This window comes from Hermetia illucens, chromosome 1 (genome assembly GCF_905115235.1).
Source record: "Hermetia illucens chromosome 1, iHerIll2.2.curated.20191125, whole genome shotgun sequence".
Lineage (NCBI taxonomy): Eukaryota > Metazoa > Arthropoda > Insecta > Diptera > Stratiomyidae > Hermetia > Hermetia illucens.
The window spans coordinates 207,169,665-207,197,558 of NC_051849.1; the positions used below are offsets into that span (position 1 = coordinate 207,169,665).

A 27,894-nucleotide genomic window follows, 5' to 3' on the forward strand; every position below is an offset into this window, starting at 1 on the left:
TGAGTCATCCTTTGATTTTATTATTACTTCAAACCTGTCGGTGTGTAGCTGTTTGGTCAAGTAATTAAGAACAAACTCTCCGGTGCGCAAATTGATAAGATTGGCAGGGCAGATGGACTAGAGTCAAAGGTTGGGGCCTGGAAAAGGCATTCGATACCGCCTTTAAAGTCTCGTGCCCTACTAAGTACAGCAAAAAAACATTGCCACCGTGGTGGAATGAAGATCTGTCCAGCCTCAAGAAGCTGACCAGAGAAATCTTCAACATCTGCTACAGGCATAAATATTGGCAGTCATAAAAGGACTGCCTGAAGAAGTACAGGTCCGCCATCAGGACCGCCACGAGGCGGTCTTGGTTGGATTATTGTCAGAACACTGAAAGCACCAGTGAGGCATAGAAGGATTCTGTCCAAGGAACATAAGAGCCGATCCTTTCTTAAAACGTCGGAAGGCTCCTGTACGGAAACTGCTAGCGAAACCTTGGAGCTGCTGGTTCAAAGGCACTTTCCCGCCAGCGGGAAGGATTGTGAGTCAGAACTTTGTTTGGAGGATTTTCGGCCACCCCAGCTGTGCGAGACTATCAAATTGGTTATTACTGCATCTCCACATATAAATCTCCAGGCTCAGCAGGAAAGGGTTGTGCCCTGGCTTGTTGAGATTTACCGCAGCTGCATCTCTTTAGGATACGGACCACGGTCCTGGAGGTGCGCACGAGTCGTTTTCATACCGAAAACGGGCAGGCGCGGTCATGAGTCCGCGAAAAACTTTCGACCAATCAGCCTGACCTCTTTCGTGCTGGAAACCCTTGAGCGCGTCCTGGACATTCACTTAAGGACGCTTATGGAGAGAACCCCTTTCTCTAAGTCCCAACATCCCTACCTCAAATGAAAATCCACAGAAACCGCCCTCCACGAGGTAATTGGCACGGTTGAGCGGATATATATTGATTATATATATATATATATATATTGGATATAGACGGAGCTTTTAACAACGTTAATACCAACGCCATCAAGGAAACCTTGACCAGTATTGGATTGGAGGGCTATCTTGCGCATTAGATTTATGTATAGTAGGATCTAGGTGGCAACCACTTTACCAGAGCTGTGAACAAAGGCACGCCCCGGGGTGGTGCCACCTCCCCGGTGCTCTGGTTAATAGTGATAGACGAAATTTTACGAATATCGGACAGCAGCGGGAAGAAGGTAGTGGCGTATGCCGACCACTTGGTGATATTAGTGCCGGGGATGTTTCCGTCCATTATGAGCGACATCATGGAAAGAGCGTTGCGAAAGGTGTGCCTGTGAGCCGCAGGATGCGAACTCAGCATAAAACCAACCAAAACGGAATTGATGTGGTGATATTCACCACCAACACAAGGATACCTGAATTCCACCTACCACGGCTGAATGGACAAAGATTGGTTCTTTCCTCTAATGTAAAGTATCTGGATATAATCCTGGATCCAAAGCTAAATTGGAGATTGAACATAAAACTGATAGTTAAGAAGGCCTGTATAGCCTTCTATGCTTGGGAGAGAACCTTTGCAAAGAAATGATGTTTCCAGCCGAGGATGGTTCTTTGGATGTACACCGCTGTAGTGCGTCCGATCCGAACGTATGGCTCTATTGTATGGTGGCAGGTTTTGAGGAAAAAATATAATTGGATAAAGCTTAATATGATTCAAAGAACCGCGTGTGCAGGTGCTACTGGGGCTCTGTAGTCTTGCCCCCAGGTGGTCTCAATGTACTCCTGCATCTCCTCCCCTTAGACCTCCACATTAAGCGCGTTGCAGTGTGCAGTGCCGTCAGACTACGTGAGTCCGAATGCTGAGCAGCGAAGTCCTACAGCCACAGTAACATCCTAGAGGAAGTACCTCGGGAAATCTGGGTATTCCCCGCGGACTATGCTACACGCAAACTTGTTCTGGACTTTCCAACCAGCGCAAAGTGGAAGACCGGTGGCGTGTTGTAAGGTTATGACTCAGAATTTTTTATCGACGGATTGTAGGTGGCCTGTGGATTCGGCTGGGGTTTTCTCGAATACACACGGTGTATCCAAGTCGGTGGCTACTGGGGTAGTGCTGCTGAACCGTCTGGGCGGCACGCTCAAGGTCACCCTCCTTTGAGTTCCCGAGCATAGGAACATAGAGGGGAATGAGCGGACCGACGGATTGGCCAAGCGAGGCTCTGCTCTTGGCAACCCTTCGGTGAATACAGTCGGTGTTTCGCTGGCGGCTGTCGGGGGCCGAGTCTGCTCACAGTACCTAGCAGCCGCTGGCCTTAGTTGGCGAAGGCTTTCGAGCTGTGCCAAGGGAAGGAGAATTTGGCCTGCTTACAACGTAGTCCGATCACGCGAGCTCCTGTGCCAGACGCGTGCAAATCCAGTCAAGATTTCGGCGGTCTGCATAGGGGACCATGCCGCTAGACTCGATACTTTTACTACACAAGAATGGACGATCTTGATGAGAAAACACATGCTGCAGAAATTGTAAAGGAGAAAGTAAAACTGTTGTCTATTTACCAATGTCCAGCTCTAGCGGGAGCTAAAGAACGGATTCTGGTCATCTTAGAACTTGAAGCTTATTTGAGTGCTACCAACTGAATTTGGAGGTCAGGACCATCTAAGCTTTGCTTGCCTTTGTGTAGGTCTAATGAGAATTTCGCTCAACTGCCTTTAAGTATGCATACGTTTTTTTTTTTGAAGGGTGCCACCAAACTAACCAACCAAACGATGGCTCTTTGAAAACACAAATGCGTAGAAAGGTAACCTTGTGACCAATTCGATTGTGACCTTCGTCACGGAAACAGAATCTGCCGTAAATGGGAATGTTGAATGCCAAAAGAACTACAGGTGACCGTAGTTTTAAGGTCATATTGGAAAATGGAACAATTTTTAGCTATAAGCAGTGTAGTTTCTTTTGGCAAACGTGACGTGTTGTGAGTCTTTCGAATTATGTATTCCTGCCCAAATTTTTGGAATAGAGTTACTTCGACCTTGTGAAATTTTTTTGCTGCCTAATTTTGTCAGAACTTTTTCCCACTAGTGCCGGGTTACTGATTGGATTCAAATTAATTTTGTTAGATATTTTTTCTAGGTGATCTGGGCAACTAACTAGAATAAATTTTTAGACACTTCTAAGTAAAATGTGGGACAGAGCTTATGATAAAACTCACATTATCGTTTTAAGTAGTATTTGATTGAATAATGAGGGACCTAGGTAGCAACGTTTTGTATTGGGGTAAAAGTCATGCGTTAGAGACTCCTTCACCAGTTCCTTTTTTTAGTTACGTCTCTTCTGACCTTCCTTTCAACGGTCCTACTCTTGTCCGATTTGGATTTTCGGCAAGCTAATCTTCAGTGTGCATGCGTCATTTGACAGGAGTCTCTGTCATTGAGCGCCGAAGTCATGATCTCAAATTTGTTGATTTTGTGATTTTATTCTGAAGCACGTAGCACAATGTGTAAGGAAATCGGTCTATCCAAATCGCAGGCTTGTGAATCCTACTAGATACTAATTACTATCTTTGCCGAAAATTAGGAGTAAAGTCCTGTTTGAGATGAGGCTAATAACCACAACCAGTACGAAGCTCCCCCGCACACTACATCACATTACGTTAGGTGGAGTTTGTTGTTGTTATAAGTCATTTTTAGAGGCTTCACCTACAGGATCAAATATGACCCCTGTGTACATGTTAAACTCCGAAAGGTCTTTTCAGATTCGATTTGCAAGAAAGACTATGTACCCCAGTATAACCATAGACCGGAAAAACTAAGGCATAGTAAAACTGATTTTTCTCTATTCTGGCATATAGGGCCTACTACATGCTTGAGAAAATTTGGTATCCCGACTAAGGGGTATCAATGAGGATGATCAAACCCAGAAAATCTGTAGGGGTACTACTTGTATGCATGGTAGAGAAAGAAGATGTGGTAGGCCTTACTCAGCTAAAGCCGTGGTGTAGGCCAAAACGTCAGACAGTTGGCAAGGATATCCAGTTGGTAGACCCCGACGCAAAAACGGGATATTTGGTATTCCTTATTAAGGGAGGACTAGACCGGGCATTGTTGGCTGCGCCGTTGATAGCGATGATGATTTGATTTTATAATATATCAGGCGTTATTAACTCCGCCATGCTATTAACATAGTATGCTGGTCCCAAGCCCAGGTAAAGGAGGAGGGTTTGAGGCAACGTACTCTGTACTATCCCCAGTAAAACAAAAATAAAATGCTGAGATCAGGGAAAGAGATAAATAGAGTATAGTTGGAGTTATTCTACTATGCTAAATCCTACCTGATCTCTCTTGGTGACAGGCCCCGCGACAAATATGATGATCGGATTGAGTCACAAGCCTTGGAGAAATGCTAGGGCGTCCACCTCAGTCGACGCGGCAGGACGGGCCCCGGTCCTGTCAAGAAATGGGCAAGGGTTCGTGACGCATGGACGGCGTCAGGACGTAAGCAAGTTAGTCCGCACACAACGAACAAAACAAATACGTGTCTGCACGCTAAATGTTGGTACCCTAACTGGAAAGATGGAGGAACTCGCAAGAGCCCTTCGGAAAAGGTGCATTGACATCTGCGCTCTGCAAGAAACCCGATGGTCTGGTGACAAAAGCTGCGACATTGAACGCGAACGCGGTAAAAATGGCTACAAACTTCTCTATTTTGGTAACCCACACACTCAATATGGTGTTGGCATTGCCATCTCAGAGGGTTTCCGTGATGCCATTAAAGAATTCGAACGATTTGATGATCGGCTGATGAAGCTCACCATCATATCAGCTGATCGCACTATTCACTTCTTCACCGCGTATGCACCACAGACAGGTCGACCTGATGCCGAGAAAGATGCCTTCTGGCAACTTCTCGATGAAAAGACTTGTCACGTGCCTGCTGACGATTACATAATCATTGCCGGCGACCTTAATGGTCATGTGGGTGCAAAAGCAGACGGTAACAGGTGCCATGGGGGAAAGGGGTTCGGAGCGCGCAATGAAGGTGGCGAGCGTATAATCAATTTTGCGGACACCCATGACCTTGTACTTATGAATACATGGTTCATCAGACGATTGTCTCATCTTCCTACATTTTATACTGGGAACAATAAAACCCAAATCGACTATACTCTCATAAGACGCCAACATTTCACCACTGTCACTGATTGCAAAGTCGTTCCCTATGAGACCATCGCACCTCAACATCGGCGTTGATTGCCGTCCTGCGAATTAAGCCACCGATAAAACAGCGTGAGGAACGCACTGGCCCACCGCGCATTAGAAGAAACGGTCTCACTCATACGATTGCCAACCATTACGAATGTGGAAGAATCATGGAACCAAACGAAGGACACGATTCACAAAGCGGCCTCAGCAACCCTCGGGGTCACCAAGTCGGGTAAGCGGTATAACAACCGAGATACTTGGCTTTGGAATGATGATGTTGAAATGAAGGTCTGTGAAAAGAAACGCCTCTAGCACAAATTTCTCGACGATAAAACGCCTGCTAATTGGCAAATTTATAAGAATGCCAACCAGGAAGCAAAGAAAGCGGTCGCTGTCACCCGAGCGACCCATTTCAAAAATCTTTACGATAAACTGGACACTCGGGATGGCGAGAGAGATCTGTATCGACTTGCTAAAAGCCGTGATGAACGCACACAGGATATCGAACACTTCTGTTGTGTTAATGACAAGAACGGTACTTTGCTTACCAACCATCGAGCTGCAACGGATAGATGACGAGAATACTTCGAGCAGATTTCAACTGAAGAATTTGCTCATCCTCCACTTCCACAATCATTGCTGACATTTGGAGCAGTTCCACCAGTCAGCGCAACTGAAGTCGAGGAGGCAATAAAACAAACGAAATTGGGGAAAGCAACGACATCGCATCTGAGCGAAGGAAAGCGAAGAGCTGGGACCCAACACTGTGGCTCAGTGAATTTTTTAACCGGGTTATTCAGGAAGGAAGAACACCATCTGACTGGCAAGAAAGTACCACTGTTCCAATATGGAAAAAGAAAGGTAGCCCAGCAGAATGTTTAAATTACCGTCCGATCCGGTTACTTTCCCATACCATGAAGATTTTTGAACGCATTCTTGACAACCGTATTCGCGAAATCGTTGAATCGTGAATCAAGCCGGATTTGTCAAGAACTGCGGAACTACTGACGCAATACACGCTGCCCGGTTACTCATGGAGAAACACCGTGAGAAGCATCGCCCCGCTTTACATTGCCTTTCTGGATCTAGAGAAAGCGTTTGACCGTGTACCACACGAACTCATCTGGTATGCTTTACGACAACACTTCGTGCCAGAAGAACTCGTGCGCTGGGTCCAATTGCTCTACCATGATCCGAAAAGTAAAGTTCGAAGTATGGCGGGTGTATCAAAACCGCTTCGTGTCTCTGTTGGAGTTCATCAAGGAAGTGCCCTCTCACCACTCCTCTTTGTCCTTGTTATGGACACCGTCACACGGGATATTCAACGTCCAGCGCCCTACACACTGCTTTATGCAGATGATGTTTTCCTAGCATCTGATAGCAAAAATGATCTAGAGCAACTTGTTCAGGAATGGAATGATCGCCTCATGCAACACGGTCTCAGATTGAATTTAAACAAAACTGAATTTTTGACGACCGATCCCCATGAAACAGGCACAATCACTGTCAGCGGCAGTGATCTGCCCAGAACTGAGCGATTTAAATACCTCGGGTCAACGCTATCAGCCAATGGAGAACTGCGTTATGAAATTGCTTCACGCATTAACGCAACCTGGATGAAGTGGCGTTCCACAACTGGTGTTTCTTGTGATCGACGTATCGACGAACGTCTCAAATCTAAAATTTACCGCAATGTCGTCCGTCCAGTCGCTCTCTATGGTTCTGAGTGTTGGCCGACCATAAAAGACAATGAACGGCGTCTTGCGATAATGGAGACGAAGATGCTACGTTGGACTAGGGGCGTCACACGTATAGATCACATCCGAAATGAGGATATCCGCGATCGTTATGGGGTTGCACCGATCGTGGAAAAGTTGCGAGAGAGGCGTTTTCGATGGTATGGTCACGCAATTCGTGCAAACGAGAATTCACTTGCCAAGATTGGTCTGAACGTCGAAGTCGATGGTAAACGACCAAAAGGCAGACCTAAGCAACGATGGCTTGATACGCTGGATGGGGATTTGAAAGCCTCGAGATTGCACCCAGATCAGGCATTCGATAGAGCCAAATGGCGAAGCCGATCACGACGAGCCGACCCCGCTTGTGAACGGGACATAGGCTGAAGAAAAAGAAGAATATATCAGGCGTCATTGCGATCAGATTCTGTCCATTTTGGAATGAATCATATTTCATCTTATCAAATAGCAAATCTTAGATTTTAGGGTCGATTTGATTGAGACTTTCCTCTCAACTTTTGGGCCCATCTTATGCAACTGCAAATGGAATATCTCTATCGATTACTCATTTTTGAAGGTGGGGCTGATACTAATTTCATGGGAAAGGTTTCTATTTGAAACCATATTGTCTATAAAATGAGCTCTCACCTCATTTACTTTGGTAAACACCTCAAAAACTAGTTCTCATCCTTGACTTGAACTGATTGTACCGTAAACAGATTTCACGTAATCCGAACGCAATTAATCAATTTATTCCAATCATATTCTCTTCAGCATTCTGAATGAGCTGCTTTTACATTGATTTCGACATACTAATGACTGACTAAGGTAACCTCTTCGATTACATTAGACGCACACGCAAGCGATTTGACAAAATTTGCAAGTATCTTGCGCAAGAGCGCATTGCCTCTGTATTAAGTGTTTGTGATTCACCTAATACAATTTTAATTCGGAATTAACCTTAGTATCGTTTAATATACGACACGTGTACTGCTCATTAAACAATTAACATAAAAGTGCGCAAGTACATAATATACAAACGAGCACAATGGCGGGAAGGTCTTTTCTTTGAAGGAAACCAGAGGCTTTCCTTGAAAGACCTAGAAAGAGCGAAAGAAGACGAAGAGGTTATTTCTGTTGATTAAATTTCAAGGTGGTGGCGGAGTAGAAATTGGCCGTTTATTGATTTGAGGTAAAATCAGAAATTCTTCTTTTAAGTGATAAACATTGGCGTATTTGGTTCAATGCTTAATGAAGAAATCGTTCAGTTATTTTACTTTCATTTGGAGCTGAAAATTTTAAAGGTTTTTCTTTTTTGCGTTTTATTTGTTTTGAAAATGGAATCAAAGATACTCGGCTTGAAAGATTGAGGATGGGGATAGAAATGGAATTTGAGTTGAGAATCAAGAGGCTAATACTCCGCCCACAAATACACAGCTAGGAAGAAGGCAGGGACATTTTTATGGTGCAACCAAACTTGGAGAAGTATCTGCTTGTTACCAACAAGATGCAAACAAAATCTCTTATATTATCTTTAAATTCGCAGGGGTATGTAACACGTCCTACGATCAGAGAGATAAAAATCAAACCACGGCATGACTCACTTTGATTACGTTTAAAATGGCGACATTTAAAACTGATATGGCGTTGTCCCCGCCATGGACAGTTTACGAGAGGAGTGGCTTCGATTGTTTGGTTGTGTCATCCAAGCTGATAGTAACTTGTGGTAACGATTTATTATGAAAATTTTTTGGATCAACTCTGTTCTAAACTCTCAACATTTGGCGGAGATTCCTCTGGGAGGTATTGGTGTGCTTCCTTGGTTTTTGCATTGATGTCCTTGGATAGATAATTAGATTAGATGGAGGAACTTAAAGCAGAAGAGTAGCAGTGTGAGGTAGTTCCTCACAAATGGAATGACATATTTAGTTCCTTCCTTTTTCGTGTGAAAATATAGTCCTCTGATTAGGGAGAGTTCTGTATCGGCACTTCATTGGAAGCTAGGTCAATAATAAATAATAGTGTTTTTTTTAATCGTATATATTTTGACAGTCACACCTCTCTCCCGCTAAAAATTATAACCGCCAGTCAGTATCATACCTCCGGGGAACAAAATCAGTCGCTTTATCCTGGAACAACATTGGGAAACATAGTATATTTATTGTTGAGGATGCTGGGAGTCGTGAATCTGCACCCACTTGGTGATGGACCGGACCACTTGGAAAGCAACCTACTTTCTTTTTTGTCACCAAGTGGTCCACCAGGTCTCCTAGCATCCTAAAAAAAAATTCACTTCGGCCTGGTTTAGGTCTGAACTTATAACAGATTTCACTTGAATATAATTCGTACCCACTACGTGTTTGCGATTATATTTGAATGGAGCGATTACCGGCTGTCGTTACTTTCGGTCACGCTGCTCCCAGGGCAGAGGTGAGGCAGCGTCTGATGAGTTGGCTGTGCTCTGAACGAAACCGTCAGACAACTTTTTCGTTCGTTTATTACATATTCATTTCCAAATATTTTGTTTGAGGATTGAGGGATCCTAAGTCCGCATCCACTTAATGTCGGGCCGGGCGAAATAGGGAGTAACTTACTCCGTCTTTTCTTGGTCCACGCACCCCCACCTGGGCTTAGTAACCAAGTTTCAAGCAAAAAAGAGGACGGATTCACGGTTTTGTATCAGAGCAGAGGCAACTCGTCAGATGCTGCCTTACCTCTGCCCCTGGAGAGAAGCTTTTTAAAGTTTGGTGCTAGGCCCAAACGAGAGACCATGGACAAAAAAGAGAGAGTAAGTTGCTCCCCATTTGGTCCGGTCCGACATCAAGTGGATGTGGACTTAGTATCCCTCAATCCTCAAACAAAATATTTTCAGCCCTGCCCAAGCTTTGATCCAAAATATTGACGGATTTACGCTCCCAATTATGTTGATAATCATGCCATGTTCTGCGAATTATATAATGGAACATTTTACATCTGCGAACTGTTTCGGTCACGCTGCTCCTAGGAAACAAGTGAGGCAGCGTCTGACGAGTTGCCTCAGTCCTGGTACGAAACCAACAAGCCGTTTTCGCTTTATATTATTTTCAAAAGTTAATGTTCTGTAGCCCAAGGAGTGCATTTTTTGAAAAGAAGTTCTGGCCAAAATGAGACACTCACCACGTCTACGTTATGCGTTAGTGACGTTAGTGACGAAGGTTCGTGCGACTGGTATACGAGTCGACAAAAATTACGATCCTCGCTATCGTATGATGCGCACTGACGGGGATGCGGTTGCGGTAGCCTAGAGTGGGCAACTCAATCCTGGAATATCGATATAAACAACTCAATATTTCACATACCAATCTGATACGAATTTTGTGCGAAATCGTCGCATTATTTGCTTATAAAATCCAGTTAACACAACACATGGCCATCGGCTTCGTTTTCTACAATCGCAGCCCTTTCTCCAATCGGTCCTTTGCCTGTCAAATTCAGTAATTGTGTAATCAGTGCCTCGAGAATGTCAATTTACGATTGGATTGGATTGACGCATTCATTTATGATACAGATCCTTAAGGTGATAGCGAGCGGAACATTTGTAAGATGGAGCTAGGAAATGTCATCAAGCCCTTGGAAAATTTGGAAAATTTACAGGATGCGCTACTGTGAAGCCGAGGCAGCCACATGAATAAAATTGTGATCCAGGGGAAAGGAATGGGAATGTTTGCTCTTTCGAGTAAATCAATAATATACCGAAAAGTGGAGAAAGATTCAACGCTGTAGGTACGCTAGGATTTAAGCAAACTTTATCCAGTTAGTCTGTTTTTGAACCGCTGGTAATAATGGTAAGATAATGGTAAAAATAATCCTGGAACACGTCAAAAGGCACCTCGAAAGCTTAGTCGACAGAAAGCAGACTGGTTTCCGTTCTGGATCCTCCGCTACCGACTGCATTAACACCTTAAAATCACTATGGGGCGAGTTTGGGTAGAGTTTAGATTTTCGCTTTTCCAGCTCTTAATCGGGTAGTACCTAGAAGGTTGCCACCACTGTTACTCGGAAGTTCCAGGCTTTCATCAATTCATATCTACGTCGTGTTTTTGGGGAACTCTGGCCTGAACAGTAACAAATCAAGAAGTCCGGGTCAGAAACTCGTAAACGTGTTGATCAGAAAACGGAGGGGCTAATTAATAGGTGACACAACACCTTTCTGGGTTATGCTACATAGGATAGATGGCGGGCGGGTGGCACCTTATACTGGTATGGGAATAGTTTAATAGACTGAATTAGCTCAGTTCCTACAATAAGGTCAGGATATTTTGAGTTTCAGGCCGTATCGGGTAAAAAGGCAATGAAGTAGCGGATTACTTGGCTAGGAAAGGAGGTAAGGCCACTACATGCACCAGACACCTTTTGTGGAATCGAGAAAGGATTTATGGCTATGCAACTAAGGGCTGAAAAGGAACGGCTAATGCAACTATACTGGGTGAAATCACGAGAAATTCAATACTCTAGGGCTCATGGGCGGATACCCGCTCTCTGGATTGTTTAAACCTTATTAAGAAAAGCCTTAGGACCATAGTGTGAATAAAAGCTGGACTTTGCTGGCTAAATTATTATCTGCGGAGGTTAAAGATATGTACAGACGATGTCTGTTCAGTGAGGAGAAGACTATATGTCCTGGGACAGTGTCCAGCACAGTGTAGTACAACCGTCGGAAGTCTACTAGGAGCGATAACACTATCGAAAACCTGAGCGCAGCATTGATACAAAGCCTGCTCATATCGGTGCTTTGGAGGTGTGGTATTCATTTACGTCCTACAGCTGCTCTCACCAGCTTTGTTCTGTGCTGAATGGGTTGCCGCATTTTGTCACGACTAGCCTCTAGCATGTCTAACTTGCCGAAGCCAAGAAGGTTGCAGTGGCATTTGTGAGAAATGTGATGTGCAGTTTTGGGCAAGATGATCATCGGGGCGTTTTTGCCACAAAGGAGGGTTTGAATGTCACTGGCAACGATTGATACTACTTAGACATGTTAAACGAGTTGTTCTTCCCTCTTTGGATCGCAGATGAATATTTATATCGAACATGTCGTTCCAATAAGACGGAACAACTTCGCATAATTTCCGGATCGGTCGATTTCTAGAAATATCAAGTTTTTTTGGACGTGCTTCAGTCCAGATCTTATGCCGCTGAATTTTTGTGGCTGGAGACATCCAAAGAGCCGGCTGTATAAACAAGCCAAGAGACATCGAGGTCCTGAAATTTGCGATCGGAAATGAAGTCTCGAAAATCACGTAGAAGATTCTCTATAACGTGATTGTAAATTTCAAGAAAAGGGTAGTCGAATTCAAGATACGAGGTGGCAACTATCTTGTGATGCGTCAAATCACGAGCTGAGCACATTGCCTCCCAGTGTACCGTCACCGTCTTGAATGAAGTACTCTAACATATTTGAATGTCTTGATCTAAGTGGATTGTCGTGCCAACTATCGTTATCAGAAGTCCACAGATGAAGCAAAAACTGGGCACATCACCTGCGCCTTATTTTTATAAGATTGGCAGCTCCGTGGTGAATTCGTCTTTGCAATCTTTCATGGAATAACAAATGAAGCTGCTTGATAAAGGAGCAAATTTTCCCACCTAAAGTCAAGCAAACGTCCTACAGCTCATTACCGATGTAAAAGCAAAAATTCACGCTCATTTGCCAACATGGGCGATCACTACAATAGAAAAAAATGCATCAGAACTACAGCAGTAGATGTCATTAAGGAACATACCTAGACAAGATTAGGAACAATAACCAACGGAAGAAGAGGATAATTCCAAAGCTCAGAAAAAAGTCTGACTCTCGAGAATGGACCATACAGAAAACTCAGCATGCAGAGTCAGAGGTGTCAGAATGCTGAGGACATGCCAACCAATCCTAGGAGACCACAGACTGAAAGGCTCAAAACCCCAGTACTGCCTAGAGTTGAAATCCATGAATCAGACAAGGAGATGGGAAAAACGCTTCCGTGGAAACGTTACTAATACATCAAAATGGCCAATGGTTAGTGAAAGAATTCCAGAATATAGAAAATACTTTATGACGGTGAAGATTTGAAGAGAATTCGTCTCGAGGAGGATGAAGTCTTGGTGTCCATTGACGTCTTGGTGTCCTTTGACGTTTTGGTTTCCTTCGACGTCAATGCTCTTTTTCCAGGTGTTCTGACTAAAGGATTTACCGCTTTAGTAGAAAATTAGTTAGTGGTCCATAATGGAAAGGTAAGATGAAGCAATACATGGTGCTGGTTAGAATCTGCGTGACAGAAAATTCCTTTACCTTTCTCACCATTAAACAACTCCCTGTTCCTGTTCATCTGCGAAATCTTTTTGCCCACATAAGAAACAGATTTAGCTTCTGTAGAAGTGATACCTGGATTTTGTCTCCCTCAATTCCTTCAGTAGACTATACCAGGGTGTGGAATTGACCCTCGATAAGGAAAAGGAAGGATAATTACTTTTTAGGATAAGTGAGGGATCCTAAGTCTACACCCGTTTGATGTCGGACCGGACCAAATGGGGAGCAATTTACTGTCAGGTTTTTTTGGTGCACGGATCCCTCGTTTGTGGCATGGCATCCAAGCATTCAAAAAATATAAGACAAACGGTTTCAGGGCAGAGGCAACATGGTTGCCGAAACCGTGGATGAAACCGTTTGTCCTATATTTTTTGGATAATTATTGTTTTTGAACTTACTATTGAGGAGGAAAGGAAAATAAACTAGAATTTCAGATGTGTAGCAAGTCGACTGATATCAGCTGGGTCAACCTCAACACGACAACCTACGCCTATTGAAAATATGGTAAAGGAGACCAAACATATTCTGGAACCCATCAGACCTAACAAGTATACCGTCAGAAGTATCAACATTTTTATCAACAAACATAAAAGGACTCTTCAGTGACAAGCGTTTATAGAACTTATTACAAATGAACAGCTTAGGAGTAGGACAGGTTTGGAGTTAAACCGAGACCCTATTTCACTGAAGTGAAACCTGGGGAAGCATAGTGTAGATGTCCTTTTGAGTGTCAGGAACGGCCAGACCAAAATTCTTCTGGTATCGAACAAAGGCCCAATAATTAAAATTTACCTGCAAGGGACTGCAAAATACCAATAAGTTATAGGCCACGAAGATGGCTTACGGTTTTGTGCGAAGGTCGAGGCAACTAAACAGGTGCTACCTCACCCCTGTACTTGCAGCGTGAAGCGTGAAGCAAATCGCAGGTGTTGTACGCTTCTTTATACAATTCACAAAACACGACCTGGGTGTCGAACGTAAATCCGCTCACACTTCAGACCAAAGCTTGGTCGGAGCTAAAAATTTTTTGTTTAGGGTTTGAGGAGTCATAAGTCCGCATCCACTTGATGTCAGACCGGACCAAATACAGAGCAACTTATCCCCACTTTTGGGGCACGGACTCCTCTTTTCAGGGATAACACCTAAATATTAAAAATTAAAAGGTGACAAAGACGACTTACAGTTTCGTACCAGGGCAGAGCCAACTCATCAAACGCTGCCTCACGAATAAGGATCGACACGATTTTGAATGGGTTTACCTAATTTGTGGGCCAAGATAGACTTATCTATGGATCTTCTTGAGATGCGTATCAGCTGGACTGGCTTGTAAATATTGCCAAAAGTAAAGGATCTTCTTAATAGGTTTTTATGCAATCAAGAGTGAACTCAACAAGGCAAGGTGTGAATGGCTTGGGTAAGGTTTTTAATGTAGACCTTATCAGGAAGAAGGAAGAGAAGGCATTTAGTGGGGATCGCTGAACAACACTGAGCCCTCGTTTTTAAATTCTTCGTCAACTTCGGTGTGCTCTAACCTCTTCGACTACGGCGGAGTCTGTAACAGATTGACCATATGTCATATGTCGGTCCATCGAAGTATTTCCACTGTCACATCTAGTGAACCGTAGAGAGAAAAATACAGTGGAGCATTATGGTTGGTTGATCTCTTTTCAGAATAGCAACTGTCTTATCAAAGCTTTATTAGTTGACCTATGGGAATGCATTCAAGTGTGCAGTTTAAAAGTTGCAGATTTACAACTTCCGAATATTTTTCCATTCTTTCCCGTTTTGAGTTTAGTTGAGTGACTAGCAAAATGTAATATCACCATCATGTGCTGTGGCAAAATTTCCTAAGGCCCCCATGTGCCGTTTCTCTGGATCGCCTCTTGCCATTTTTAGAATTTTTCTTTTTTCTTCTAACTGAATATCTAATAAGTGATCGAAGATTCATATAGGATAGACTTGTCTTATATATTAATAATCTCTTCTGGAAGCTATGGAGAAGGCTTTTAAAATAATTTATCGACGATACTTAAATTTGAAAAAAAGTCAGCTCTCGTTAAGAAGTAGCAAATTTAGGTTTCCCACTATTAAGAAAACGGGAAGAACCTGTTTGGATACTCGCAAAAACATAGGTTGCCTATGAATCCTATCATATAGGAGCTTATCCAAAAAGTTTATCATCTTTAGCATACACAGGTAACGTGCTTTAGTTTCTATGAGTGAGACTATTAGTGACGCCACGATTAGAAAGAAATTTAAGCCCCAGACCCTGGATTCATGGATCATACACAGTATCGGAAAGATGGCTAGTAATTATGCCAGTCTGATGTAATATCTTTGTATTAGTGGCAAGGAATTGACTTATGGCTTAATAAGTTGGAATTAAAACATCTGACTGAGGAGTCCATGTTTAGATTTTTTTATTGGAATCGGGATGATGTATTTCGGCCATCTAAAATGTCTTATTTTTTGCTATTTGAGAAGTTTCATTGAAAACTTTTTTTCTTTTCCTTTTCCCTAAGAACCTGGCTTAATTTCGATTAAAAGCAAAAAAGGCTTGCTCGCCGGATTCCAGGGCTGAAACCTTTCTACACTATAAAATTTATTTTTCAATTTTATTTGGAGTGGAGGAGAGAGTGGATAGGGAAATGACTTACTTCCAAGCGAAAATTAGGTTTTCCTAACATTTAACAATCGTAGTCGCGACACCGTTGAACCAAGCCGAGTTCATATAAAACTGCTGAATTACTGAGAAAAACCTTGAGAAGCAGAGTATATGCAGAAAATGTTTCACCCGCGTCTCAGAAGAAAACTGAGAAAACTTGTCCGCAGTCTCCCGATCAGAGGGAGAGTTTTTAGCAATCGATCAGATGGAACAGGCACAATTGCCGTTGGTGATAGCAACCGGCCAAGAACTGAATGATGAACTAAGCAATGAAATTGCTTCACACTTCAGGGCACTCCACAATTGACGGCCTAAGTGATGGACTCAACAATGAACGTTTCAAATACAAAATCTATGATTCTGAGTGTGCGACTATAAAAGGCAATGAACGGCACCTCGCGGTAACTAAGGCAAAGATGTTGTGTTGAATTTGTGGCGTAAGGGGCCAGGAAAACATTAGAACCGCGGCGCTGAAAAAAAAAAAAACAAATAAGCAGCATGATTATATAATTCGCGCTGATAAGAAGATTGGTCTGAACATTGATTTCGATGGGAAACGACCAAAATGTCAATCGAAATAACTATGGTTCGATTTGTTAGATGGCTTTTTGAGAGTCTCTCCATGTCACGCGGACCAAGAATATAATCGGGAAAAGTGACAGTAGACGAGCGGACCTCATTGCCGAACGGGACAAAGGCTAAGGAAGAAGGAAGGGATTTGATTTCTGCTAGCAATAGATGTATATAAACGAGGCCCTCCATCGTATGCGGAATGTCATCACTAGTACTAATCATCTTTTTCTAAACTATATTAACGGTAGATTGGCAAATTTTTTGCGTATATAAGTCAGTTATAGTCCAGGAGCATTTCGTTCTACCTTATTTTTTGGGAACTTTACGACAGGCAAATATCTAAATCTTTCAAGACTTTCAAGACTTTTGTAAACTTGGCTTGAGCTCCTGACAAGGCAAAAGACAGTTCCGACTTCTGAAACGAATTCTCCAAACTATAACCGCCAGTGAAAAGTAACGAGGCGGTAATGGTAGAAACATTTTCTAAACGCTGATAGTGACTGAAAAGCTACATATCCTTGAAAATAGCAAATCTTGTAAATTTAGAAACTGGTCGCAAACCTCTACGGAGACAAGTAAATATTTAGTTCCAGCCTGTAAGGGTCTAGGGGGTAAATTTTGCTAGGAACTCCTATATTGGTTTGGTTTTTGCACAATTCTAAAATTGGAGAAACCATAAACACGTCTTCTGTGGCATAGAAAGAAAAAAAAAACGGAAAAAATGAAGCAGCAATTAGGAAGTGCGATCGATATAGTGAAAACTCCCATTGATTCATCGTTACTCTCCTCGCCCCACAGGCCTTAACCATGCTTAACAAGAGACGATCCAACGAAGTGAAGGGATAATCCTAAGCTCATCGACGGAGAACCTGAGTCTAAACTCAGATTCTTCACTTACTCAGATGGGAACCAATCCAATTAGGGGCCAGTCCTTAACGAATCGAAGCGGGATCCTTTTGTCAGCACTCCTGACCCCAGGTTCCAATCGACGTCGCCTGCTGAGGCTAAAGTTTTGCATATGGGTAAGCACCTGTCGGTGGAAAGCAAACAGCTTTCGGGCAAACTGCCTTCTAGCAAATCACAACCCAGCCAAGGCTATCTAAGCAGACGGATGGGTCTTGTATGACGACTTTAATCCATCCGGTTACGATATTGAGCAGTGCGAACAGCTTAGGAGGAAACTCTTCCTAGCTGAAAGGACTTCACCACAGACAACACCCCTACCAGAAAGGCAAATCCACAGAGACAGAACTCCATAAACTCATGGCAACAACTGAAAAGGCGATGTCCGAAAAAGAATACGCCTTAGGCGCATTCATGAACATCGAAGGTGCCTTCAATTATGCCTCATTCGCGGTAATTTGTGATGCGGTAATACAGCATGGAATCGAACCGCTGTTAAATATTTCACATGCTAGAGTAGACAAAAATCCACATATTGGTCGGCCAGAAATCTATTGAAGCAGGATGTCTTAGGGGCTGCCCACAGGGTGGAGTTCTCTCCCCGGTGTTATGGCTCTTGGTAGTAGATAACCTGCTGTGACTCCTGGAGGACAGAAAGTCTTCGCGCAAGCATTTGTGGACGATCCAGCTGTAATAATTACCGAAAAGTTTGAAGCTTGAATGCAACTGTGCATGAATTCCATAGTTGATGCCTCCACAATGGACTCGCGGTGAAAGCTAGGAAGACTGGACTAGTTATGTTCACTAGGAACATCAGGCCACCTTAGCAGGGGCAGAAATCCAGCTGGTACAAGCAGTCAAGTATTTAGGAGTACATTTCGACTCCAAGTTAACGTGGAAGCACCATATTCAGGAACAGGAATGCGATAGGTAAGACCTGGGGACTTGTCACCTGGAGGTGAAAGGGAGAGCAGCCAATGAAACATATAGACCCAATACCATTGGGGCGTGGAAAGGCGGCCTACCATACGGTCATGCGTCTATCTCGAAATTTTTTGTCAAACATTGGGTATCTTTGATGCCGGGCGATCGTATATTTTCCAGATTCGTTTTTCAAGAGGCATACACGGTCATAATCACTAAAAGAGAAGAATGGTCGATAAATGACCATGAGTCTTTCAGATTGTAGACTTAATAATCTTCAAGGGCGGGTCCGTTATGGAAGACGGATCTGGCGCAGGTGCTTTCTCGGGGAATCCGATTATGGAACTGGCCCGACTCCTCAGAAAAATGACGACCATATTTCTGGCGGAGATATATATCATTTCATTGGCAGCAGAGGAATGTCTGCGACTAAAATGGAAGCGTCGCACTATTCGAATCTGTTCCGACAGTCAAGCAGCATTATCACCACTAAACAGCAATGACATATCAAGCCAGTTGGTGTGGAGTTGTCATCAGATGCTACTGAAACTTGGCCGACTGAGCGAAACATTCCTGATGTGGGTGCCGGGGCACTCAAATGTCGCTGGTAATGAGGAGGCTGACAGGCTGGCTCGCCGAGGATCTGGATCTACAATGGTGGGACCAGAACTAGCTTTTGAAATCTGGCCAGCCACTGTCAAGTCTACTCCGAGGGGTGAAATTGCAAGGATTCACGCAATCGAGTGGAGAAATTTGAACTGTTGCCGGCAGGCGAAAATCCTTGTGAAAGAACGTGGCCTTGCCAGAGCCGCATTTTTGTTGTCTGTTAAGAAGTGGGACATGAAAAGCCTAGTAGGGTTTTTAACGGGACACTGCTTTTTAAACTACCATATGGAAAAGATTGTGGTGGTGGTGTCGGCTATGTAGTGGAGACGGCCCTGCAGTTTTTATGCAGCTGCCCGGCCTCCTCAAATCCCAGACAAAGACACCTTGGTAAGGTTTTCTTCAATGGAGAATCTGCACATTTTCTGCCTCTGGAGAATGTTCTCAGATTCGTGAATGCCTGCGAATGTCGTAGACGAGAAGCCATTGAATAGGAGATTTACGGGGATCTTACATTGGGCTTATTAATAGTGGCCTGAGTGCTCAGAGCTGCGGCTCCCCCCAGGAAACTAAACTAATCTAAAACTAACTTTATCATTGCGTGCTACAAATTGACTCTCTACTTCAGGAAAATTTCATTTGTAAAAAGTAATGCGATTATCTATTGTGAAGAAACTCAATTAGAACCCATTACATCATCGGTGAATCCCAACAAAAAAATGTATCTAATCTTAGAAATTATGACTTTTCTAGTTCAGTACAACTCGACCTTGACTACTCATCGTATAATTACCTAAGGCACAAACAATGTAATAATGGAATATTTCTATTCTCGAGGTATTTACAATTTTTACAAAGAAGTTCCCCTTCTCACGTCATAAAGAGAGAATGCAATGTTTCATTCAACTTTACGTTGATTGAATTCCCTCCGTGTTGGCGTAGTGCTGAATTTCGAGTTCTTTCTTTTTTCGTGGATCGAGTTCTCGAGAAAATAGTTATTACAAAAAAAAAAAAGTTAGCTACCGCTTACTCACGCGCATTTAACAACTCATTAAAAACTTATCTCCAGTTCTGATTAGCGCAGATCATCACTGTCCGGCTAATTTACGACACCAATTAGGTGAAGCTACCGCAATTCGACGAAACCAATTCAACGACCTTTGTACCAAAAAGAGAACGACCTTCTTAGATGGGTAAACCGATATCGGTACAATAACCTAAAACCTAAATTGCAATGGGGCTATTTTTAGAATATTGAGTAGTTCCTGAGTGTGCTTCTGTATCTTTTGTGCTCTGCATTCTTTTTTAATGAAAATCGTAATGTAACCCACGGATAGAATCATCTGAAACAACAGAAGATACAGACGCCGCATTTTTGTCTTCCGCGAGAATTCGTTTATTTCATTGTTGTCATCATATGGCGGCTGGGTGGACCGCCCAGTTTGAATCACCTCAGGTTCTATGCTGTTGGGAGTATTTTTTTTGGTAATGGATTGCGGATATCATCTGTAAGCCGGATGATAACTGGATTAGATACGTAGATTGAAGCCGGGGTATGTTGAGATTGTTTTTGGAAGAGTGGCTTCTTTGAAGATTGATTATTTGGACGTCTTTTGGATGGTGTTAGGTTCGCAGTTCTTACAATTTGGGTTGTGGATTCGTAGCGCCGGCACGTTGTAAATTGATGACTTTTTGACCGATTATTTGATCATGGCGCTTAATAATCAAGAGTGTGATAGTTTGGAGTAAATATGGAGGGATTTTTCGAGGTTGGGTGTCTTTATTCAGATTAAAATTTTGCTTGAAAAACTCGATATTCTTCTTCAACTATTCTGAATGTTGTAGAAAATTTAGAATAGCTGGGCCGAGTATGGGTTGATTACCTTTTCCTGATCAGGAATTCGGTAAAATTGAATACAAAAGACAAAGAATGGTTACTTACCACCAGCATGTCGGCTTCCATTTCCATTGTGCTCGTCGTAGTAATCAGCCTCATCGGTTTCATCGGCATCGTAATCAAGAACGGCATGAACCTGTGTCCTGGATCCCCGGCCGGCTTGAACCCTTGTGAACCCAGGCGGTCTCTCCGGGTAGCCGTCGTCCCCTTGAATATTATCCTGACCAGCAGGAGCTGTGCCATGTTCTCTTGGAATATTGTTACTATTTACAGAAAGACCCGGTTGGGGTGCATCTGTTGGTCCCACAGGTTGTTGATTATATACTCTAGTTGGTGTGTTATATCCATTGAAATATTGTTGCTGGTTTCCTTGATTGGGACCACGTGTAGACACATGACCACCATAGTTACCTTCGCCGTACGTTCGTGTACTCTGTGTGGGAGGCAAGTAGTTGGGACGCGGTTGATTATATGAACCTCCAGATGCACTCTGTTGATCGATTGTTTGCTGACGAAGTTGTGGCTGCTGTGACGGTTGTTGCTGATGCGGTGGTAGATAATTGTTGGGTTTACTACGGAACTGATAGTTCGCGGGCGGTGAATACGGACTGTTTTTATAATACTCTTGGTGTGATATGCCGGCAGGTGGTTCATCGGATTCTTGATGCCCAGCTGGGCCATATAAAAGATTGTTGACGGCCGATGCATGATGCGGCTGTATTGGACTTATTGTTGCGGCCCATGGCTGAGTTGGCAAGCTACCAAACGATGGCAACGAGAAGTTTGTTAAGGCCATTATCGTTTTTGAATTGATTAGTACTGGGTGCTCGATTGTCGAGACTCTTGGCTTGTCTGTCTATTTATTTTCTATTATGAAAACAGTGCTTATTGCGCTTCTCTAATCCATTCAGATATTAAAATCAATTTAACGATACAACTCGTCAAACGTCACCAATCGTTTATTCAACATAAACATTGAGGTGATTGACATTTTCGATGTTACGGCATCGACATGACATTGAGTTCTCAATTTCCAACATAAAAGAGAAATAGAAGATGTTGACAATCTCCCGGTAAGTTGTTTGCTCAAAATTTAAGCCAATTTCAACGAAAAAATCACACAGACACACTGAACACTAGATTTTAGCGCGAAAACGATCGTCAATGGAATTATGTAATTTTTTTTTTTTTAATTTATATTCTTTCTATCCGGCAATCGACTAGAAACTCGTTGTCGTCGTTTTTGGTATTTTGATGTATTTCAATTCTACACTTCCGTGGCCATATCACCATCTACAACATTCTTTCTGTATTCGCTAAGTATGCCTAAAGAGTAACATAAGCGGATTTTGAAGAAACTCAGCAAGGAAGATATTAATAGACAAAATCGCTGCTGGATTTTATCATTTGATCGTTAAGAATGTGACAAGGCTAATAAAAAGTGCATTTTGCCACAATTTTAACATTATAATTCACTAATTTATGGATGTTATCAAACGAAACCAAAGACTTAGGCGAGCAACCTGAATTTAACTCATGAATGATCAAAAGACTTAAGCGAGCAACTTGATTTGTTATCTACGGCTTGGATGAGTTTTCTGAAGAGTTTGAATTTTAGATTGCTAGGAGTGTGCAGTTTTTGGTTGGAAATAAGAGGCGGTTGCCCGTTGGAGAGTGATGCTACTGAGAAGAGGCAGATTGTGCTCCTGTTGTCATGCTGTCTTGAATTTGGTTGCGGGAGCAGTTGAGATTGCTGCTAATCAGTTGTGGTTAAAGCAAGCGTTTTCTGTGTTCTGGAATCTTTAAGGGAAGGGAATCTAAAAGGGAACATGAAAACAGCAACAAGATAGGGGGAACACAGACTATGTTGTTCTGCTCAGAAAAGGGCTCGTCATGGAAATTGGGACCCAATGCAAACTGCAAAGAGTCAGAACAAATTGGAAACGTTTCTATCAGATCTCCGCACACTGTTCAGATTTTAAATTGAGATACTCGGCTTATGTTTATTCTTGGCCTCTTAAAGTGGCTCTTTAGCATACAAACACTATATATAAACTTGTCGTTTGATAATACACTCTATGCGAATTCTCGGCCGATCATCGCAGAAATATTCATGCAAAACTTGTCAAATTCCATAAAAGACCACGACTAAGTAGAAAAAAATCTTGAATTTAGAAGATTTCAAACGAGATGCTTATTTTGCAGGAGAACAAACCAAAAAAAAAAAAAAAACAAACTAAACTAGAAATCTTACGCGATTTTACTCGCGTCAACTGAATGATGGTAACGACAACGCTAAACCTGGTCGATAGGCGGTCGAGGTAGACAAGCGAAAAGCGCGAAGCTCGTACCAAGACTCACGTGTTAACGCGACAGGTAGTTCAACGAGACTGAAACTGAACTTTTCGAAACTATTATGCAAATAATGACTCTCAAGTTTTTTTAGCACTTCATTGAAAATCTTTTTTCAAAATCCCACACTACCACTATTCGTACTGTGCCAAAGATACCGAAAACTGTGATCACGACGTCGTCGAAAACGATGTTGACGCTAAGCGACTTTAAGACAAGCTAGAAGACTCCCATGGCCCCAACCTCGGTAATAGCAAAACAGTTTTCCCGTTGCAGAGCAGCAGTTGGAGCAGCTGAGCGGGATTTTATTAAAACAATCTTTTGTCGGAGTTTATTGGAGATTCGATTGTGGAAAGACAATTAATAGAATAAATGCACTGAGATCTTTATACACTTCATCAGTATTGGTCGACGGTACTGAGCCCATGTTCGGTTGCAGGCAACGCTTCTCTTGGGTATCTCAAGTGATTTGTTGACTGTCGACCGTGGTTTGTTCTTGAAAGTAAACAAATATTGAAAAGAGAGAGTACAGCTGTGGACCTAAGAGGTGTCTCAAACCGTCGATTGCGTGCAATGTCTTATACGGGTACCATATGGGGGACTCTTATACGCCACTACTCGAAATACTCAGCATATCATCATTGACTAGTAAAAGTTTTATATGTTACACATAAAACAGTTATCTGAAAGAATATGTCTTGTGACGTAATGGGTATATGTGCTTGGTCACGATGGTCTGTGAGAAGCAGGAGTAAGTAAGTGTTTGAAATGAAGATCTCAGTTCTGGGGAGATGAGATTTCTCTGTGATTTTTTTGCGATAAGAGGTATTGAACTGGGTTTGATGTTAATGGACATATTTGCTAATATATTCTCATCACAGATCAGTATTTATATATTCAGATAACAAATACAATAAACAAATAGATATAACTGAATAAATAAGGTAAAGGTTGGAAGGTCAAGTGTGTCTCAAGGTGCCATTTGCAGGTGTGACATATTGTATGGGTTAAAATCTCAGTTCACTTCCGACAATAGCTAGTGTTTGTTCATTTGGTGTTTATATTTTGGGGGAAAATTCTATATTAGGCTCCTTTTGAAGACAACTTTCCGTAGTCCTCCTTAACTTTGCTTGTTAAAATTTACTGATTCCAATTTCTATAGCCAAACGTTTGAGCTTACGTAGAAAGTGGAAAATTTTTTTCTTGAAGGGAATTAACCAAGACTTAATTTTGTTTTAGGATTGGGGGAACCCTAAGTCCGCCATTTACTTGGTGAAGTACCTGATTGATGAGGGAGAACCTTTCTCCCACTTTTTGGGTTCAGTGGTCACTTTGTTTGGTTAGCATCCAATTTCCTAAAAAGGACCAGCGGTAGCGGTTTCGTCCAGTCCAAAGATAATTTATTGCATGTTGCGTCACCCCTGCGCTGGAAGCAATGATGCCGACTGTAGGGGCCTATGGACCTTTGGATGATGGACTTAAGACCTTCTCAATCTTGAAACAAAATTTTGTTCTACTTCGGTCGGCTTAGACCTGAACTACTACGTGTGTTTTTCGGAATATAATTCATCCCCACGTCTTTTTTGTGAATCTTCATATATACAGGAGCAAATAGTACCAAATAGGTACTTCTGTCACGTTGTTCCAAAGCAGAGGTGAGGCAGCATCTGATAGATGCAGCTACCAGGGCCCTGTTTTCTAGCAATCAGCAACGTTTGAAAGCTTTCGGCTGAAGGTCGTCATTCAGAAAAGGGAACAAAATATATTATTAACGTTGAGCCAAAAAACACGTGCAGAATTTACTTACCTCTCGAATCGGTCTTAAAAATTCACAATTTAGAGGCATAAAAAGTACAACATAAAATATCCAAAAATGGATGGATGGAATATAATTGAAGTCGATGATTTCAACTACGAGACACTGTGCCTCAACGGGATCAGATCTAGAAGAGAAAAAGCCCTTTATGGTTACCGAGTTCACAAATGTTAAAACGGCATAGTTATTATCAGACATTCGGCACATCAGAGTATTCGTGGAAGTTTGGAGTACAAATCCCGCGAGCGTCAATACGTCTTGTTCACATGATGCGATGGGGCAAAATGAACATGAAAAGATATTATCCGTATTGTTGTACTTCACCCCTTCGTGGGGTACAACGCGTCAATCACACCTACGCGCCAATTTTTGCGGTTACTTGCAATGCTCTTCAGCACTCTCCACGACTTCCCAAGACGCTTGCACTCACGCTCTACTGTTCTGCGTCAAGTGCCCTTGGGCCGACCCACTCGTCAGTCATCTTGGGAGAGTGGATTCCACTGCATAACGAAGCCAGCAATGCAATTGTCGCCACTTCTTAATGTGTGGCTTATCCATCGTCACTTCCGTGTTCTAATCACAGTGTGTACGAATGCCAGGCCTGGGCGCCGACCAAGTTGTTCGTTTGAAATAGTGTCAGGTGAACGTACTCCGATGATAAGACGCATACAAGTATCAACGAAAACTTGAAGCCTTTGGGTAAATAGTGGAGTTTAGTTACCATGTGCTTCTCCCACATAGTAACACGAAAGAATATTGCACAGAACGCGAAAGCGGATCTACCGCTGCTACTGCGCCGGATGGCATCCAATTCAGTGACACCATCCGCAGAAACTACGCTTCCCAGACATACGAATTGATCGACGCCTTCGATACTCTGCCCATCAATGCAGATAGGGAGAGTGCAACGACCCGTCAGACTGAGGACCTTGGTTTTGTCGGTAGTTATCTTCAGTTCAACTCCACTTGCCTCTCTTTTCAAATCCAGAGCCATTTGGCTGGGGTCCATGACCCAGTGGGGATGCAAACAGGTGTTATCAGCATAGTGGAGGTATTTGAGGAAAGATGTCATTGTCGATTGAATACCTGACGTCCTCTGGACAAGGCAGCATAAAGAACGTCACCGATAGAAAGAAGAAATAATACCGCTAATAGGATACAACACTGATGGACTTCGTTTTGGACCTCAAAATCCTCCGAGGTTCTACCTCGGTACAGCGAGTGACATTTTGCGCCATCATATGTCGTTCTGATAAAAGCTATCAAACTCGTTTCCATGGAATGCCTCTCTTACATAGAGCCTCCAGAAACAATCTCTCTTCACGCTAATGAAAACTTTCTCGAATTCGATGAAGAGCAGGTACAGCGAGGATTTAAATTCCGCAAACTGTTCCAAAATGATCCATGGGGTGCTGACGTAGCCTGCTCTCTGTCGATCAAGCTTGCGGGATGTTCCTTGATACATTCCTGGATTATTTTAGCCATTACCTTTACGACGGCAGGGAGCACGCAGATACCCCTCTAATTGTCAGACTCAAAGCGGTTGACCTTCTTTGCGATTTTAATGATCATCTTCTTCCTCCACTCTTCGGAAAAGGTCTCGGATTCCCAAGATGTCTGTATGAGCGGAAGCAGCAGATCTGCAGGAACAGCGATAAATAACTCTATTGGAGACGACCAAGCCCAACGGTTTTACTCCGTTTGAGTCCATTGATGGCCGAAATTCCCTCTCTTCTGTTTGGAGGAACAGTTCATATCCGCATGTTACGATGACTAGCCATTTCATCCACAAGAACTTCACCAGATATGACACGGTTGCGAACCTTGGTGAAGTGTTCTTTTTACCTCTCCCTTATTCATTATTGTGGATGAGAAGTCGACCGTTAACCTTCTATACAGGTCAATCGAAAAATTTGCGACCACATGCAAGCTCTTTCGTGATGCGGTATACAGTTCTGAAATCATTGTGATCAGCGGCATCTTCCGCTTCCCTGACCAGTACAATAGAAAATTTTCTCTTGTCACGGCGTACACTACGCTGATCTACTCAGGATTTCGCTCGCGTGTTACGGTCCTCATCAATCGCTGCAATCAATTAGGCTTTCAATCTTTTCCGTTCATTGATCAGCTTCTACGATTCCGTGGTCAACCAGATCCTATGAATCCTTTGCGATCTGGTTGACGACCTGTGTAACGGAAGAGCATTTCTGATGGCAGCTCGATGCTCATCCATATTCTCTTAGAATATCCGCCGTCCGATCAGCAAGATAGTACCCCCACTGTCGAGCGTCAGCTGGATCATATTAGAAGTGAAGTTAGTTATGATTTTAATGTTTAAAACTGCCGCAAGGTGACTCTGGTGGTATGGGATAATGGAGTATAAATAGTCGTTCGTTCGATCAAGGAGTCATTTCAGTTTCAATCGTCATTGAAGTTCCAAGTAAAACTCAAAGAAAAAAGCATGGAAGGGAGTCAAAAACGTCTACTTTTTCTATATGAATTTAAACTTGGTCACAACGCAGCGGAGGCAACCAGAAACATTTGCAGAGCATTTGGAGCTGACGCAGCAAACGAACGAACGACACAGCGGTGGTTCGAAAAATTCCGATCAGGCGACATGACCCTCCAAAGTGAACCTCGTGGTCACCCAGGACCATCGATCGACAACGACGAGATGCGTTTGATAGTGGAATCTGATCCCCGATCATCGATTCGTGACATTGCAGAGAAAATAGGCGTACACTATTCGACAGTATCTTGGCACTTACAACAGCTTGGAAAGGTGAAGAAGCTTGATAAGTGGGTTCCGCATGAACTCAACGAGCAAAACATGGCGCTGCGAATGGAAATATCCAGTTCTCTACTCAACCGCAACAGGAACAATCCCTTTTTGCGCAGAATAGTGACATGCGATGAAAAGTGGATATTGTACGACAACCG

General features: G+C 42.9%; 1 protein-coding gene across 5 annotated transcripts in view; it reads right to left on the reverse strand.

Annotated features, from left to right (window-relative positions):
- LOC119646426 (protein spaetzle 3) overlaps positions 1-23,491 on the reverse strand; it is a 183,283-nt gene extending 159,792 nt beyond the window's left edge. Inside the window, exons 1-2 of one of the 5 annotated variants that reach the window (XM_038046875.1) lie at positions 23,088-23,491; positions 20,832-22,112 (exon numbers count right to left, since the gene is read on the reverse strand). In XM_038046875.1, coding sequence (XP_037902803.1) covers positions 20,832-21,582 — 751 coding nt within the window. In that variant the 5' untranslated portion in view covers positions 21,583-22,112; positions 23,088-23,491. Of the gene's footprint in view, positions 1-20,831; positions 22,113-22,825 lie in introns of all 5 variants that reach the window. The other 4 variants (XM_038046873.1, XM_038046870.1, XM_038046874.1 and 1 more) reach the window with 4 other exon arrangements.
- Positions 23,492-27,894: the final 4,403 nt, after the last annotated feature.